This window comes from Haliotis cracherodii, unplaced genomic scaffold (genome assembly GCF_022045235.1).
Source record: "Haliotis cracherodii isolate W230 unplaced genomic scaffold, xgHalCrac1.p SCAF_6, whole genome shotgun sequence".
In the NCBI taxonomy this organism is placed as follows: Eukaryota; Metazoa; Mollusca; class Gastropoda; order Lepetellida; family Haliotidae; genus Haliotis; species Haliotis cracherodii.
Window position 1 is genome coordinate 12,459,609 of NW_027266319.1, and position 15,022 is coordinate 12,474,630.

The window sequence follows — 15,022 nt, forward strand, 5'->3', positions numbered from 1 at the left end:
ACAGTTATATCGCGGCGTGTCAGCTTAATGTGGGAGGAAAGCCCGAAGTAATGCAGGTCTGAGACGTTTACCACTTCGGTGAAACCCACGAGCACGGGTATGGTGCTGACAAACCAAGAAACATAATCGGTAACCAGGATTCGAACCCACAATCATAGGTTTCTGGCGCGCCCAAGGGACGCAACTCTGCACAACTAATCGCGGTGCCTTAGACAGCTGGGCCACCCGTGCCCCCTTCTCCTTATTAAGTGAATGAGTTGGGACTTTACGCAACGTTGAACAGTATTCCAGTTACATCACATAATAATGATACCTTTCACCTTAAATCACCTTCAGTCAAGCCAACACCATCAGAACATGTCCTGTTCAGCAATGAAGTGACCGACGACTCACCCAATGGCTCCTTTATGTGGCCCCTCCGTCCCCACTTGGTTCTCAGCTCTACAGGCTTAAACCACAGAATGTCCTCTGAAATAGAAACCACAGTTTTATGTGAGTTAAAATGTAACAATATATCAGCCATATGGCAATTAATTTAGAAATATGTTCCGTTATTCGTGTATTAGCATTTTACTGACTGCCTACATCTCTCCTCTTACTTAAACTCTCCCCTAATTAAATACGGCTTACCCTTCTAATTGTAGGGAAGTGACAGAAATCTTAATCACATAACAATGTTGGACAAACCCAAAACAGGAAAACAATATTTTAAAGTCGGAACAATGGTCTAATGAGTGAGTGAGTGAGTATGGTTTTACGCCGCTTTTAGCAATATTCCAGCAACATCATGGCGGGGGACACCACAAATGGGCTTCACACATTGTACCCATGTCGGGAATCGAACCTGGGTCTTCGGCGTGACGATCAAACGCTTTAACCACTAGGCCACACGACCACCCCGACTAATGGTCTGAGCTATCTGGGTAGAAATGCTGTGAAGATCCAGGGTAGAATAACTCTTCAGCAACACATGCTTGACATAGATGGCAACTATGCTTGTAAGGGGCGACTAACAAAATCGATTGATCAGACTCGCTGACTTGATGCATGTCATCGTATCCCAATTTCGGGAATCGATGCTCATGATGTCAATAAATGGATTGTCTGGTCCCCGACAGGATTATTTACAGACCAACATCAAATGACTGGAATATTGGTGAGTGCAGCGTTAAATAACAAACAAAGAAATGTGCACCAGTGCAGGTGCAATCAAGATATCAAGGTTTAAACATGAGGGAGTGAAATTTTGTTCAGCACCGCTTTGAACAGAAATCCAGTTATATCGCGGTATGGCAGCGTGATGTGGGACCAAAGCCCAAAGTGATGTAGTTCTGGTGCTGACAGACGTAGAACCATAATCGGGCCGAACTGGGATTGGAACCCACGATCTGAAGTGCCAATGGGACGCAACTCTGTACAGCAGTTTGTGGTGCCTTGGCCGACTGGGCCACCCATGCCCCTAGAATATGATGACTTGAAAGATGTGGTGGAATGGGGTTTAACATCGCGTCCAAGATTATTGCACTTATATAGCGACGTGCATATACGTGTGTGTGTTTGTGTGGCTGCTTGTACTAGTCCGGACTGATGCCGATTTATAGTGCTAGCCCACTGAGATACCATGCCACAGTTTAACATGAATACCCCACTCAGACACAGTATACCGACTCCGAGCCGACCAGTCCTTGTTTTAGCCCCTTAATGCCGAGCGCAAGACAGGGTAACAACAAGTACCATCTTTTAACGTCTTTTGGTATGACGCGGCCGGGGATTGAACCCCGTACCTTCCGCTCTCCGGGCGGACGCTCTACCTCTAGACCACGGAGGCGGTCTGACTTGAAAGAAGCAAAAAGTCTATTTTGTGCAAAAGCTTGTTCTACTCTCTTCACACAGAAATTCAGCAAACAGGGATAAACAGAGTCCCAAGACCAATCTTTCCATAACAAATGACCAGTCCCTAACATAACAAGCTGTACCCTATTTTGAAAATTTAAAGTCAATACATGCTTTTACACACCTAATGAAAACCAAACAATGGTCCTGCATGGACTCACCTCTGTTGAAGAACATGTATCTGATGACCGCTGACCGCTTGTTGATCTTGAATGGGTAACCACTGAGTACGGCCCTCTTGGCTATGATCCGGTCGGGGTTGACGGACAGCAGGGTGCCGGTGGCCACGAGGCTCTGTTCTCCTGTAGGACATGGACGTTTGCTATGTTAAACAGTGTGTGTGCCCATTTCAGGACATGGATGTATGCTACGTTAAACAGTGCGTGTGCCCATTTCAGGACATGGGCGTATGCTATGTTAAACAGTGTGTGTGCCCATTTCAGGACATGGACGTATGCTATGTTAAACAGTGTGTGTGCCCATTTCAGGACATGGACGTATGCTACGTTAAACAGTGTGTGTGCCCATTTCAGGACATGGACGTATGCTACGTTAAACAGTGTGTGTACCCATTTCAGGACATGGACGTATGCTATGTTAAACAGTGTGTGTGCCCATTTCAATACATGGACGTATGCTATGTTAAACTGTGTGTGCCCATTTCAATACATGGACGTATGCTATGTTAAACAGTGTGTGTGCCCATTTCAGGACATGGACGTATGCTATGTTAAACAGTGTGTGTGCCCATTTCAATACATGGACGTATGCTATGTTAAACAGTGTGTGTGCCCATTTCAATACATGGACATATGCTACGTTAAACAGTGTGTGTGCCCATTTCAGGACATGGACGTATGCTATGTTAAACAGTGTGTGTGCCCATTTCAATACATGGACGTATGCTACGTTAAACAGTGTGTGTGCCCATTTCAGGACATGGACGTATGCTATGTTAAACAGTGTGTGTGCCCATTTCAGTACATGGACGTATGCTATGTTAAACAGTGTGTGTGCCCATTTCAGTACATGATACAAGCTTTCACAAAAGCTTGATTACCGGTATCTACTCAAAGAAAAAATAAAAATTGATAGTAAGTATGATGATATGGACAACATGACTACAGACAAAACCAGTTGTCGGTCAGATCAGGGTAGTTTGATGCAGTTTATGTGTTTATTGCTGTGTAAAAAGAGAAGGTTTCACCTCAAGTTAGCTTCTTTAAAACTATTGTAAATGGGTTATGTTTGTTTGTTTGTTGTTGTTTAACGCCGTATTAAGCAATATTCCATCTATATGACGGCAGTCTGTAGATAATCGAGTCGGGACCAGACAATCCAGTGATTGATATCATGAGCATCTATCCACGCAATTGGGATACGATGGCATGCATCAACCAAGTCAGCGAGCCTAACAACCAGATCCCGTTAGTCACCTCTTTCGACAAGCATAGTCACCTTTTACGGCAAGTATGGGTTCCTGAAGACCTTTTCTACCCCGGAATCTTCACGGGTCCACAGGATAATAAATAACATGGTCAGTTACTTTAGCCTTTGAGTATAAATCCCACATTCTATTTTCCCTGCAACATTTTTTATGTGAAATTTGTTCGGCCCACAAATTCTGGTCCATAGGTAAAAAAAATATATATATAGCAATTCCTATTTCAAATACCGTGGGTACTGTTTTTGATATCTTTAAAATGCTAAGTAGGTAGAAATTATAAAATAAAAAAATACAGTGGAGGCGAACTTCTTTAGATAAATTTTAAAGGTTTTAATTAAAGCATTTTTGAATAATTCATTTATATTGATAGCGACTGTAAATGAGCTGTTTTTATAACACTTTACTTATTTCTGGTCGGCTTTTTCCTCTTTCTTTCACATTCAAATTTTTGAGAGTTTGAATTTTTTTTTAAAAAAGCCTGGCCAAACAGACTATCTTCTATGGCCAATTTCTATACCCAGTGTTGCTGCCTGAACACCTTGACGACAAAGCACATTCAGCTTACCATAGGCCACTTCCTGAAACACCAGTACAGGAGACGGCGGGAACAGGATCGGGGCATACACTGTAGCCACCACCGCCGTGCCCGTCGGCATGAACCTCTCAAACTGAAACACAAACAACAACCAACCTTGGCTACTCCGGCTGTTCATCTCAACATTGAATACATGGGCTACCAAAAGCTCAGCAGGTAGAGAACATACCCGATCACTTTGTTGTATGGTAGATATCTCATCAAAATCAGACCTTAGTTCTCGCTACCGCTAAACAAAGATCTGAGGACATCCCATTATGGGTCACTCAGACCGACCTTGCGCGAACTTTGACCGACCAATGGAATGACCAATCAGAAGGCAGCTTTCTCGTGCTTTACGGCACTGATTTGGTGGACCAGCATAGGTTGCTGGGGGTCTAATCTAACTCGGTATCCCCACAGGGTGGACCAGCACAGTTGCTGGGGATCTATTCTAGCCTAGAATCCCCAGAGGGTGGACCAGCATATGTTGCTGATGATCTATTCTAACCCAGTATCCCCACCGAGTGTCTCTGTGGGGGCATGAATATGACTGATTTCTTTGAGATTTGTACACATAGTAATTGTTATCTCATGGAAGTGAGTGAGTTAAAAATTAACATCGCATCAGCATTATTTCAGCAATATAGTGATCATGGAACAAGATGTTTCCATTAGTTCTTGTCTCAGTGTTTAATGACAGTATGTCGCGGCTCGGTATCCCTAGAAAAAAATGAGTAGTATTTGTTACCTTGTGTTTTGAGCCAAGTGTGTGCTGAGAGAAGATGGGGTTAGCTGAGAACCTTCGGTATCCCACGTGAAAGATGAGCCTGTCCTTCGACCTGATTGGCTGGTCCACTTCAGCACACTTCTTCACAACAAAATGGACGACGGATACTTTATGTTCATGTGGCAGCAGCCCAAACAGCACAACAGGCGACCCTGGCTGATACCCCTCTGAAACAACACAACCCTGGTTGATACCCCTCTGAAACAACACAACCCTGGTTGATACCCCTCTGAAACAACACAACCCTGGCTGATACCCCTCTGAAACAACACAACCCTGGTTGATACCCCTCTGAAACAACACAACCCTGGCTGATACCCTTCTGAAACAACACAACCCTGGCTGATACCCCTCTGAAACAACACAACCCTGGTTGATACCCCTCTGAAACAACACAACCCTGGTTGATACCCCGCTGAAACAACACAACCCTGGCTGATACCCTTCTGAAACAACACAACCCTGGCTGATACCCCTCTGAAACAACACAACCCTGGTTGATACCCCTCTGAAACAACACAACCCTGGCTGATACCCCTCTGAAACAACACAACCCTGGTTGATACCCTTCTGAAAGAAACACAACCCTGGTTGATACCCCTCTGAAACAACACAACCCTGGCTGATACCCCTCTGAAACAACACAACCCTGGCTGATACCCCTCTGAAACAACACAACCCTGGTTGATACCCTTCTGAAAGAAACACAACCCTGGTTGATACCCCTCTGAAACAACACAACCCTGGCTGATACCCCTCTGAAACAACACAACCCTGGCTGATACCCCTCTGAAACAACACAACCCTGGTTGATACCCCTCCGAAACAACACAACCCTGGCTGATACCCCTCTGAAACAACACAACCCTGGCTGATACCCCTCTGAAACAACACAACCTTTGTTGATACCCTTCTGAAAGAAACACAACCCTGGTTGATACCCCTCTGAAACAACACAACCCTGGCTGATACCCCTCTGAAACAACACAACCCTGGCTGATACCCCTCTGAAACAACACAACCCTGGTTGATACCCCTCTGAAACAACACAACCCTGGCTGATACCCCTCTGAAACAACACAACCCTGGTTGATACCCCTCTGAAACAACACAACCCTGGCTGATACCCCTCTGAAACAACACAACCCTGGCTGATACCCCTCTGAAACAACACAACCCTGGTTGATACCCCTCTGAAACAACACAACCCTGGTTGATACCCCGCTGAAACATCACAACACTGGCTGATACCCCTCTGAAACAACACAACCCTGGCTGATACCCCTCTGAAACAACACAACCCTGGCAGATAACCTTCTGAAACAACACAACCCTGGCTGATACCCCTCTGAAACAACACAACCCTGGTTGATACCCCTCTGAAACAACACAACCCTGGCTGATACCCCTCTGAAACACGCTACACAGTGCTGTAGGTGTAGCGTCAGTTTAGGTAAAACATAAGCATTTCTGATTAAATTAAATGTTTTAATACCTACCTGATGCAACACCTATAGCACTGTGGAGCCTCAGGTAAGGTAAAACCTCCCATTCACTCTTACAATGACGTGTAACACACAGCAGAATATTCTGTGTTCATCCACAGATGTAGGAAGGAGGCTGAACTTACCTATGAAGGCCTTTGGTACATTAGCAACATGAACCGTGATGTACCACCCAGGCTGAAACAAATAGCGTTGTTTGTACACAAACTAGTTGAAGTGTTCAGGCATAATCAGCAAGAGTGAGTGAGTGAGTGAGTGAGTGAGTGAGTGAGTGAGTGAGTGAGTGAGTGAGTGAGTGAGTGATGGTTTTACCCTACTTTTAGCAATATTCCAGCCATACCATGGCACCACCCAGACATGGGCTTCACACATTGGTAACATGGCTGCCATCAATGTGGGAGCGGCCATTACAACAATCCTGAAAAAATCCTGCGTAACGAGCAAACGCTTTAACCACTGCCCCGGTTCCCGCAAGAGGTGAAATGGGTTTAACGTTGCGTTCAAGATTGTTTCACTTACATAGCATCTTGTACAAGTCCAGCCATACACCGGTTTTATAATGCGAGCACCTGAGATACCTTGCTGCAGTTTAACATAAATACCCCTCTCAGACACAGTATACTATTGTTTGTTGCTTTTTCAGCAATATTCCAGGCATTTCACGCTGACCCGTAAAAAGAATCAAACTTGGCCCAGACAGTAAGCCAAGATTGATGTCATGTAGTCCTGGCAAAATAATTGGTTTTGGTTGGTTTCTTGTTTAACGCCGCACTCAGCAATATTCCAGCTATATGACGGCGGTCTGTAAATAATCGAGTCTGGACCAGACAATCCAGTGATTGACATCATGAGCATCGATCCACGCAATTGGGATTGGTGACATGCATTAACCAAGTCAGCGAGCCTGACCACCCGATCCCATTAGTCGCCTTTTACGACAAGCATAGTCACCTTTTACAGCAAGCATGGGTTGCTGAAGACCTATTCTACCCCGGAATCTTCACGGGTCTCCGGGCACAATGACATGGTATCAACAAAGTCCACTGAGATACACCAAGCCTCCATCTTACCATGGCTCCTTCATCCAAGTCCTCCTCAATACACCGCTTCTTGGTCCTCTTGAAGTTCTCAAACTGGAATATTCGTGCGAAGTCCGATGGCAAGTTTTCTTTAGGATCCCAGGGAGAAGTTCTAAAGCTCTTCAATCCCCGGAACCTGAGACAATAATAGATCACTACAGCAATAAGCTTACAATGCCTCGTCAACCGTATAAATGCCTGAAATAATCACATTTTAGAGACTTTTTTCTTGCAAAAAATAATCCTAATGTCATGGCTAACACAAATCAGAAGTACAGACAGTACTACTTCCAAATACGCAATAGCCATAATACTCTAGCACTGGTGAACGACCAATCACAACCATGAGGTTTAGACTGGAGATACGCAATGCATTTTTAAGTAATTGAGTAATTGGATCTGTATGTCAAAATCAGCAATACTTATGGCAACATTCAGTATCATGTACAAGTTCTCATCAGACAAATCAGTATCTGGCAATACGCTGATCTGTCACCAGGTTATGACGATGAAGTTAGGACCAGGGTGCACAAAGTGACTTTAGTACCATGACTGTCTTAGGGTTACACAAGCTGCAGTACTGTAATTGCTTTGTTCTACTTATCAGCCAACACTAGTGAGTGAGTGAGTGAGTGAGTGAGTGAGTGAGTGAGTGAGTGAGTGAGTGAGTGAGTGAGTGAGTGGGTGGGTGGGTGAGTGAGTGGGTGGGTGGGTGAGTGAGTGAGTGAGTGAGTGAGTGAGTGAGTGAGTGAGTGAGTGAGTGAGGTTGTACCCCACTTTTAGCAATACTCCTGCAATACCATGGCACCACCCAGACATGGGCTTCACACATTGGTAACATGGCTGCCATCAGTGTGGGCGCGGCCATTACAACAATCCTGAAATTTGCCCTCTAACCCCAAATGTACTAACGTTTATACTTTTGTTTATGTCTTTGGGAATGCCATCATAGTGAATTTTTTAAAAGTTTACAACTGACCAGATTTCCCAGATGAATTTACCTTTTTTTGTTTATTTGATCAGATTGGTATGAGATTGCAGATGAACGGAAAATCAACCAACTTCCCCCTTACATTGTTACTATACCAATCACATGACAGTTGAAATGAAATAGAAATTCAAATGGACACAGAAAGAAAATAATTTAGCTGGGGTAAGGGAATTCGGCGTCACGACTGTCATCATTTGTTTGTAAACATAACTGTCAGTCGGTTGCGACTTAAACTCCAAGAATGGTTGTAGCCACCTATCACAGTGGGATCTTTGACAGGTGGCAGCGATAGTATAGAGAGCTCCATGAATGGGCTATTGCAGTGAGGGCCTTGACTAAATCTGAACTTATTTAAAAGTGCCATGGTGCATCATAATTTTATATATATAGCAAAACTTTAAATGGTTAAGGTTCTTGGTTGGTTGGTTTGTTGTTTTATGCCGCACTCAGCAATATTCCAGCTATATCACAGCAGTCTGTAAATAATTGAGTCTGGACCAGACAATCCAGTGATTGACATCATGAGCATCGATCCACGCAATTGGGATCGATGACATGCATCAACCAAGTCAGCGAGCCTGACCACCCGATCCTGTTAGTCGCCTTTTACGACAAGCATTGTCGCCTTTTACGGCAAGCATGGTTTGCTGAAGACCTATTCTACCCTACGTCTTCACGGGTCTAAATGGTTAAGGATTATGCCACACACCATATGACTTATGCATGGTATTTTTACTATCATGTACTATCCACAATCAGTTCCATGACCAGTTCCGGCCTTACTTGACCTACCCCTTTCATCACGTACAGTTGGGAGTGATTAGAAGCAAAGTACTCACAGGTACACACAAATTTACCTTAACCATCCTTAGGCTAAATATGTTAAGAAAACATGTTCTAATCAAACAACTATGAACAATTATATCGTTGGTAGTTCTCACCTTGCAAATCTTGTTCTGGCTGTGACGTTAGCTGGTGTGTCGACTTCGTCAGGGAACATCACATGCTGTTTCTCTTCCTTCAACTTCGCTAGCCTGAAAAAAACAGATTGTGATACATACAACTCAAAAGACTACTTAATCTTTCATGCCAAATGAAAGAATTGGGTGTTCTTTAACTTTGTTGGTTGTATGGTTATTAGATGTATAAAGAACATAACTTAAATTATGTGAATTTCTGTCATCAGTGCTTAACTTTACCCAACTAATAGCATGACTTAGTTCAGCTGAAAAATAAATGTGTTTCATTACAAGCCAGGTGAGTGAGTGAGTGGATGAGTGAGACGTTTACCACTTCGGTGAAACCCACGAGCACGGCTATGGTGCTGACAAACCTAGAAACATAATCGGGGCGAACACGGGATTTGAACCCACAATCAAAGGTTTCTGGCGTGCCCGAGGGACGCAACTCTGCACAGCGAATCGCGGCGCCTTAGACGACTGGGCCACCCATGCCCCCCATTACAAGCCGGGAAAGACACGGCCACTAGTCTGTTAGTTTATACATATGATCAGATCAAGAAGTATTGTTACATTTGCATGTCTTCGTCTAGGTCCATAGCGGCATCATACTTTGAGGCGTCGTCTTCTGCTATAGTCACCTGGGTAGAAAACAGTCACATAGTTATGTATTTTATGCCTCAGTAGAATTTGGGTAGGGCAGGTAACTCAGATATCTGGAAACTTGTTTATCCAGACAATACTTGAGAAAACATAGGTGTCCAGATAAGTGAGGTTCGGCTGTAATGACTTTTTTTAACATATTTCCCTTTTATACACACTTCTTTGATGTTGATTGCCAAATACAACAATATACTGGATACGTCCTACACAGTCAGGATACAATGTGTGAGTGAGTGAGTTGGGTTTAGCGCCACTTTTAACAGTATTCCAGTTATATCACGGCGTGTCAGCTTAATGTGGAAGGAAATCCCGAAGTGTTGCAGGTCTCAGATGTTTACCACTTCGGCGAAACCCACGAGCACGGGTATGGTGCTGACAAACCTAGTAACATAATCGGGGCGAACCAGGATTCAAACCCACAATCATAGGTTTCTGGCGTGCCCAAGGGACGTAACTCTGCACAGCGAATCGTGGCGCCTTAGACGACTGGGCCACCCGTGCCTCCCAGGATACAATGAGTACCGGTAGGCATTAACCAAGACACTGAGACTGACCACCTAGTCGCCTCTTATGACTAGCGAGGTAACCTATTCTAACCAGCGATCCTGCACGTGTAAACCATTTCTAAAACTTACTGTCTCATATTCAGTTTTGTCGTCATCATCATTCAGATCTTCTTCCTCACTAGAATCATTTTCCTCCTGAGCCTCCATGTCAGCATCCATTTCTTCGTCCGATTCTTCGTCACTGTCGTCACCTTCCTGAACATAAAATTACATTCAAAACACAATGTCAGGATATTGTAAAACATCAACTATCATGTAAAAACCATTGCCCCATTTCACAAAATGATCTTGGTTTTATGAAGATCATAACTCCCATACCTTAAAATTAACATCAGATGGTTCCCGCCAGGTGACCTCATTTGCATATTTATCATATGGTGTTACGAAATATAAAGGATTGGTTTCTGGCAACTTATTCACTGTATGATAAGGTAAAACATCAGATGCTCCCATGAAAGCATTTAATGAAATACACTTCTTTTAAAATTATTAAATGCATTTCACTTTTTAAAGTTTGCCTTGTGGTTGCTTGTTAAATTTAAGAACTCATTCACACTCAGGGAGTGTGTCAGTTGGGTTTAACAGTGTTTTCGAACCCATGATCAACAGATCCTGGCTGGCCTAAGGGAAGCAACTGTACAGCCAACTGCTGCACCTAAGCTGACTTGGCCACAGGTGCCTGCATTCGCACACAAGGGGAGATAACCCACCTCTTCATCACTATCGATGATCCAGGCAGCTTGGTAGTCCGATGTCCCTTTTGGTACTCTCTTCACTATTTTTCTCTTTGACTCAGATTCAGCTGTTACAAAATACAGGATTAAAACTGACATTTCAAAGCGATCATAGAAACCCAATAAGTATGCAAGTGGTCAATGTGTAAAAGATCTCTGTAGCAAAACATGAACTTGGTCAACTCTCAGTCTAACAAAGTACAAACGAGAGGGATCTTAGTTTTTGTAGGAACAGTCCAGCCATGTCCCAGCAGGGTCACAAAGAATGGGCTCACACACTGTACCCATGATAAGGAACAGACCATTTGATATTAAGGGGTGGGGGCTGGGATATTATCCCCCCAAGAATAATTGTCCACCAAAATTCTTGACCAAAAATTGTGCTTCAGAGCGTTGAAAAAAGAAAGAAAATGCCTGCCATAAAAAAAACATTATTGCATCTGGTTTCATAGCTGTAGCTTAAAAAATATCTAATCTCGACACCCCAACCCCAACACCCCCATCCCCCCCCTGAATATCAAATGGTCTGTCACTAACTACCATTGTTAAAGGATGAAAACTGATGTATGAAAGGTGTTATAAGGTAATATCGCTGAAATATGTCAATAATCACGATAACTATGACTTGAAAATTTCCTGAACTGGAAGCACCGATTAAGTGAAAGATCAAACCCACTTAACAGGGCTATTCTGCAGCTGTCCATGTAAAACAAACAATTATCATTTGATATACCCGTATATGATTTGTACTTGTTGTCATATGCTCAAGACAGGAGAAAATACAGAAACCATACAGTTTGTGTTGTATATCATCACCACGTTCTAAGCCTGACAAAACACATTGCTCAAACTAGCCAGAATTGGTAGTTTGACTGCGGTTGTGATAAAGCAGTTCCTTCATACATCTCAAAACCTACTGCCCGTTCCTCTGGCCATTTGTGTCATGATCACGACATTATGAGCTACACTGCTGCACAAACAGTCAACCATGTGTTTCCTTGAACCAGTGTTCATTACCCCTGTAACGTTTCAACAACCCATGCTCGTTATAAGAGGCGACTAATGGGATCGGGTGGTCCGGTTCACTCACTTGGTTGATAGATATCACCATATCCCAATTAGGTATCTCGATGTTCATGACGTCAATCACTTGATTGTCTGGTCTAGACTTGATTATTTACAGGCCACAATCGTATGGCTGAACTGCTGAATTTGGCGTAAGACACCAAACAAACAAAGAGAGTTGATGATGTATAGGTGGCTGCGGCAGAGATACAGCTGACTGCAGCAACAAGCAACATCCATACACATCCTCATACCTTCTGCCAGCTCCTCCTCCGTGGGCCATGTTTGTTCCCCCATCATGGGGTCGGGCAGCACCTCACTGTCCAGACTCTCCTGCTTCCCCGGCTCGCACTGCTCCAGCACATTCACCTCACACCGGGGATCTTCCGACTCCATCTCCACATCCTGCAGCATCGCAACATTAATAGAGTGAGTGAGTGAGTGAGTGAGTGAGTGAGTGAGTGAGTGAGTATGGTTTACGCCGCTTTTAGCAATATTCCAGCAATATCACGGCGGGGGACACCAGAAATGGGCTTCACACATTGTGCCCATGTCGGGAATCGAAACCGGGTCTCTGGCGTGACGAGCAAACACTTTAACCACTAGGCTACCCGACCACTCCACAACATTAATAGAGACACAGCTGTCATGCAGAGGTAGCCCTTGCAGCACGGCATTAATCGAACAAGTATACAACTAACAGGGACTAGCCTGCACTTGCAAGCACTAGCCAGCACTAGCCCACACTAGCCTGCATGCTTGAGTCATGCCCAAGTCAGTTTATCTAATGTTTCAGTATCATAATGAGAAAATGAGAAAAGGATATCAGGATTTTTGTTGCACATGTCATAACTTTTCAGGCTAGTCAATGTTTGAGATAAAGTTGGATCGCTAAACTAATATTGTATCTTACTGCTACTCCTAGTGATAACAGAGTGATGTTCATTTCTATTAACTAGGCTACTCAACTTTGAGAGGGGAAAAGTTCTGCTTTTACTTGACATACAGAAATGTCCCTATCAAAAATTGAGTAGTATACTTCCCAAAAATTCCTACCATTTAATCTGCCTGGGAATTACATCTACCTAAAGTAATGGAATGAATGGGGTTTTACACAGGAACAAGTAAATAAGCAACATATCGTTTCAGGTGTCCACAGTTAACGGCCCACTGATCTCTTTTTACCACTGGGGATTCAAGGGACAAGTGAGAGGTCACAACACTGTGAACAGGCTGTATGTCACAGCCCCCAATCTCATTAAAATCAGACCTTAGTTCTCGCTATCACTAAACAAAGATCTGAGGACATCCCATTAAGGGTTACGTCAGAACGACCTTTCATCCAACCAATCAGAGCATCGCTTACCAAATCATGATAGTGACAGTCGGAGTTTTCTAATCATGCAACCACAAAATATTTAACACGGGGTATTCCGAACGACAGTTACAGGTTTTATGATTATATCCATACAATCTAAGCCATCTATAAGCCATTCCAGAATGTCGAGAATACGTCAAAGTATGTTTCGAAGCATAGTCGCCAGTTTGAAACTAGTGTCGTTAAGCTCGAGAAAGCTGCCTTCTGATTGGCTAATGTCGTTTTCTTATCAGTCATTTCATTGGTCGGTCAAAATTCTCGAAAGTTCGTTCTGACATGACCGGTAATGGGATGTCCTCAGATCTTTGTTAAGCGGTAGCGAAAACTAAGATCTGATTTTAAAGAGAATGTCACAGCCGCTTGATTGGGGTCATTGTACCAACTAGCCTGTGTGTTCCAGGCTACAACTAAATGCCTGTGATACTGCGGACTGCAGATTAACACCATTCTCCCACCTACTCCACATTTTAGTCACGTATGACAAACCTCATGCTGACTGCAGCTTAAACTATGACTCATTCTTTCACCACACCCTTTATAGTTGACCCGTGAAGATCTGGGGTAGAATAGGTCTTCAGCAACCCATGCTGGTCGCAAAAGGCAACTATGCCTGTCGTAAGAAGTGAATAACGGGATTGGGTATCAGGCTTGCTGACTTGCTTTATGCATGTCATCGTATCCCAATGACCCGTGAAGATTCCGGGTAGAATAGGTCTTCAGCAACCCATGCTGGTCGCAAAAGGCGACTATGCTTGTCGTAAGAGGCGACTAACGGGAAAGGATGGTCAGCCTCGCTGACTTGGTTGATGCATGTCATCGATCGAACCAATCTGTCCAGTGTTAAAATCACCTGAGACAAACGCAGAGACAGGACATACACACCTGATTCTTCCTGTTCTGTTTCCCAGGGTGCAGATTGAGGGGGTAGGGGTCATCCGGTGCGTCTATCTGCAGCATCTGAAAGTCCCCCCATCCCGGGATGTGCACCAGTCTGTTCACGGAGAGCGTCTTCCCCCGCAGGTACCCCGTCACCTTCAGAGTCCCGGTGTCACTCTGACAACATCAACAACCAACAGGTTACCTAGGTAACCAGCATTCCTGTGACCTTGACCACTCACAAACTGGCAAACATTAACAGATTTAACATCCTCATTCAACAGCTCTTCCGAATTAGTGTACAAGGCATGCTGTTGTAAGGCTGTTCGTATGAGAAAGTTTTACTGTAACACAGATCCATGGTATTATTCTTAAAATTATCACAACATAAAGACCTAATTAGTTGGTTGGTTTGTTGGTTTGTTGTTTAACGCCGCACTCAGCAATATTCCAGCTATATGACGGTGGTCTGTAAATAATCGAGTCTGGACCAGACAATCCA

At 43.8% G+C, this 15,022-nt stretch overlaps 1 protein-coding gene across 1 annotated transcript in view; it reads right to left on the minus strand.

Annotated features, from left to right (window-relative positions):
• LOC139445570 (pre-rRNA-processing protein TSR1 homolog) overlaps positions 1 to 15,022 on the minus strand; it is a 28,744-nt gene that overhangs the window by 2,322 nt on the left and 11,400 nt on the right. The window contains exons 8-19 of the mRNA XM_071226728.1: positions 14,527 to 14,697; positions 12,521 to 12,671; positions 11,178 to 11,269; positions 10,537 to 10,662; positions 9,812 to 9,879; positions 9,221 to 9,313; positions 7,280 to 7,424; positions 6,335 to 6,386; positions 4,666 to 4,871; positions 3,906 to 4,008; positions 2,055 to 2,195; positions 394 to 468 (exon numbers count right to left, since the gene is read on the minus strand). Of these exons, the coding sequence (XP_071082829.1) occupies positions 394 to 468; positions 2,055 to 2,195; positions 3,906 to 4,008; positions 4,666 to 4,871; positions 6,335 to 6,386; positions 7,280 to 7,424; positions 9,221 to 9,313; positions 9,812 to 9,879; positions 10,537 to 10,662; positions 11,178 to 11,269; positions 12,521 to 12,671; positions 14,527 to 14,697 (1,423 nt within the window). The remainder of the gene's footprint in view (positions 1 to 393; positions 469 to 2,054; positions 2,196 to 3,905; positions 4,009 to 4,665; positions 4,872 to 6,334; positions 6,387 to 7,279; positions 7,425 to 9,220; positions 9,314 to 9,811; positions 9,880 to 10,536; positions 10,663 to 11,177; positions 11,270 to 12,520; positions 12,672 to 14,526; positions 14,698 to 15,022) is intronic.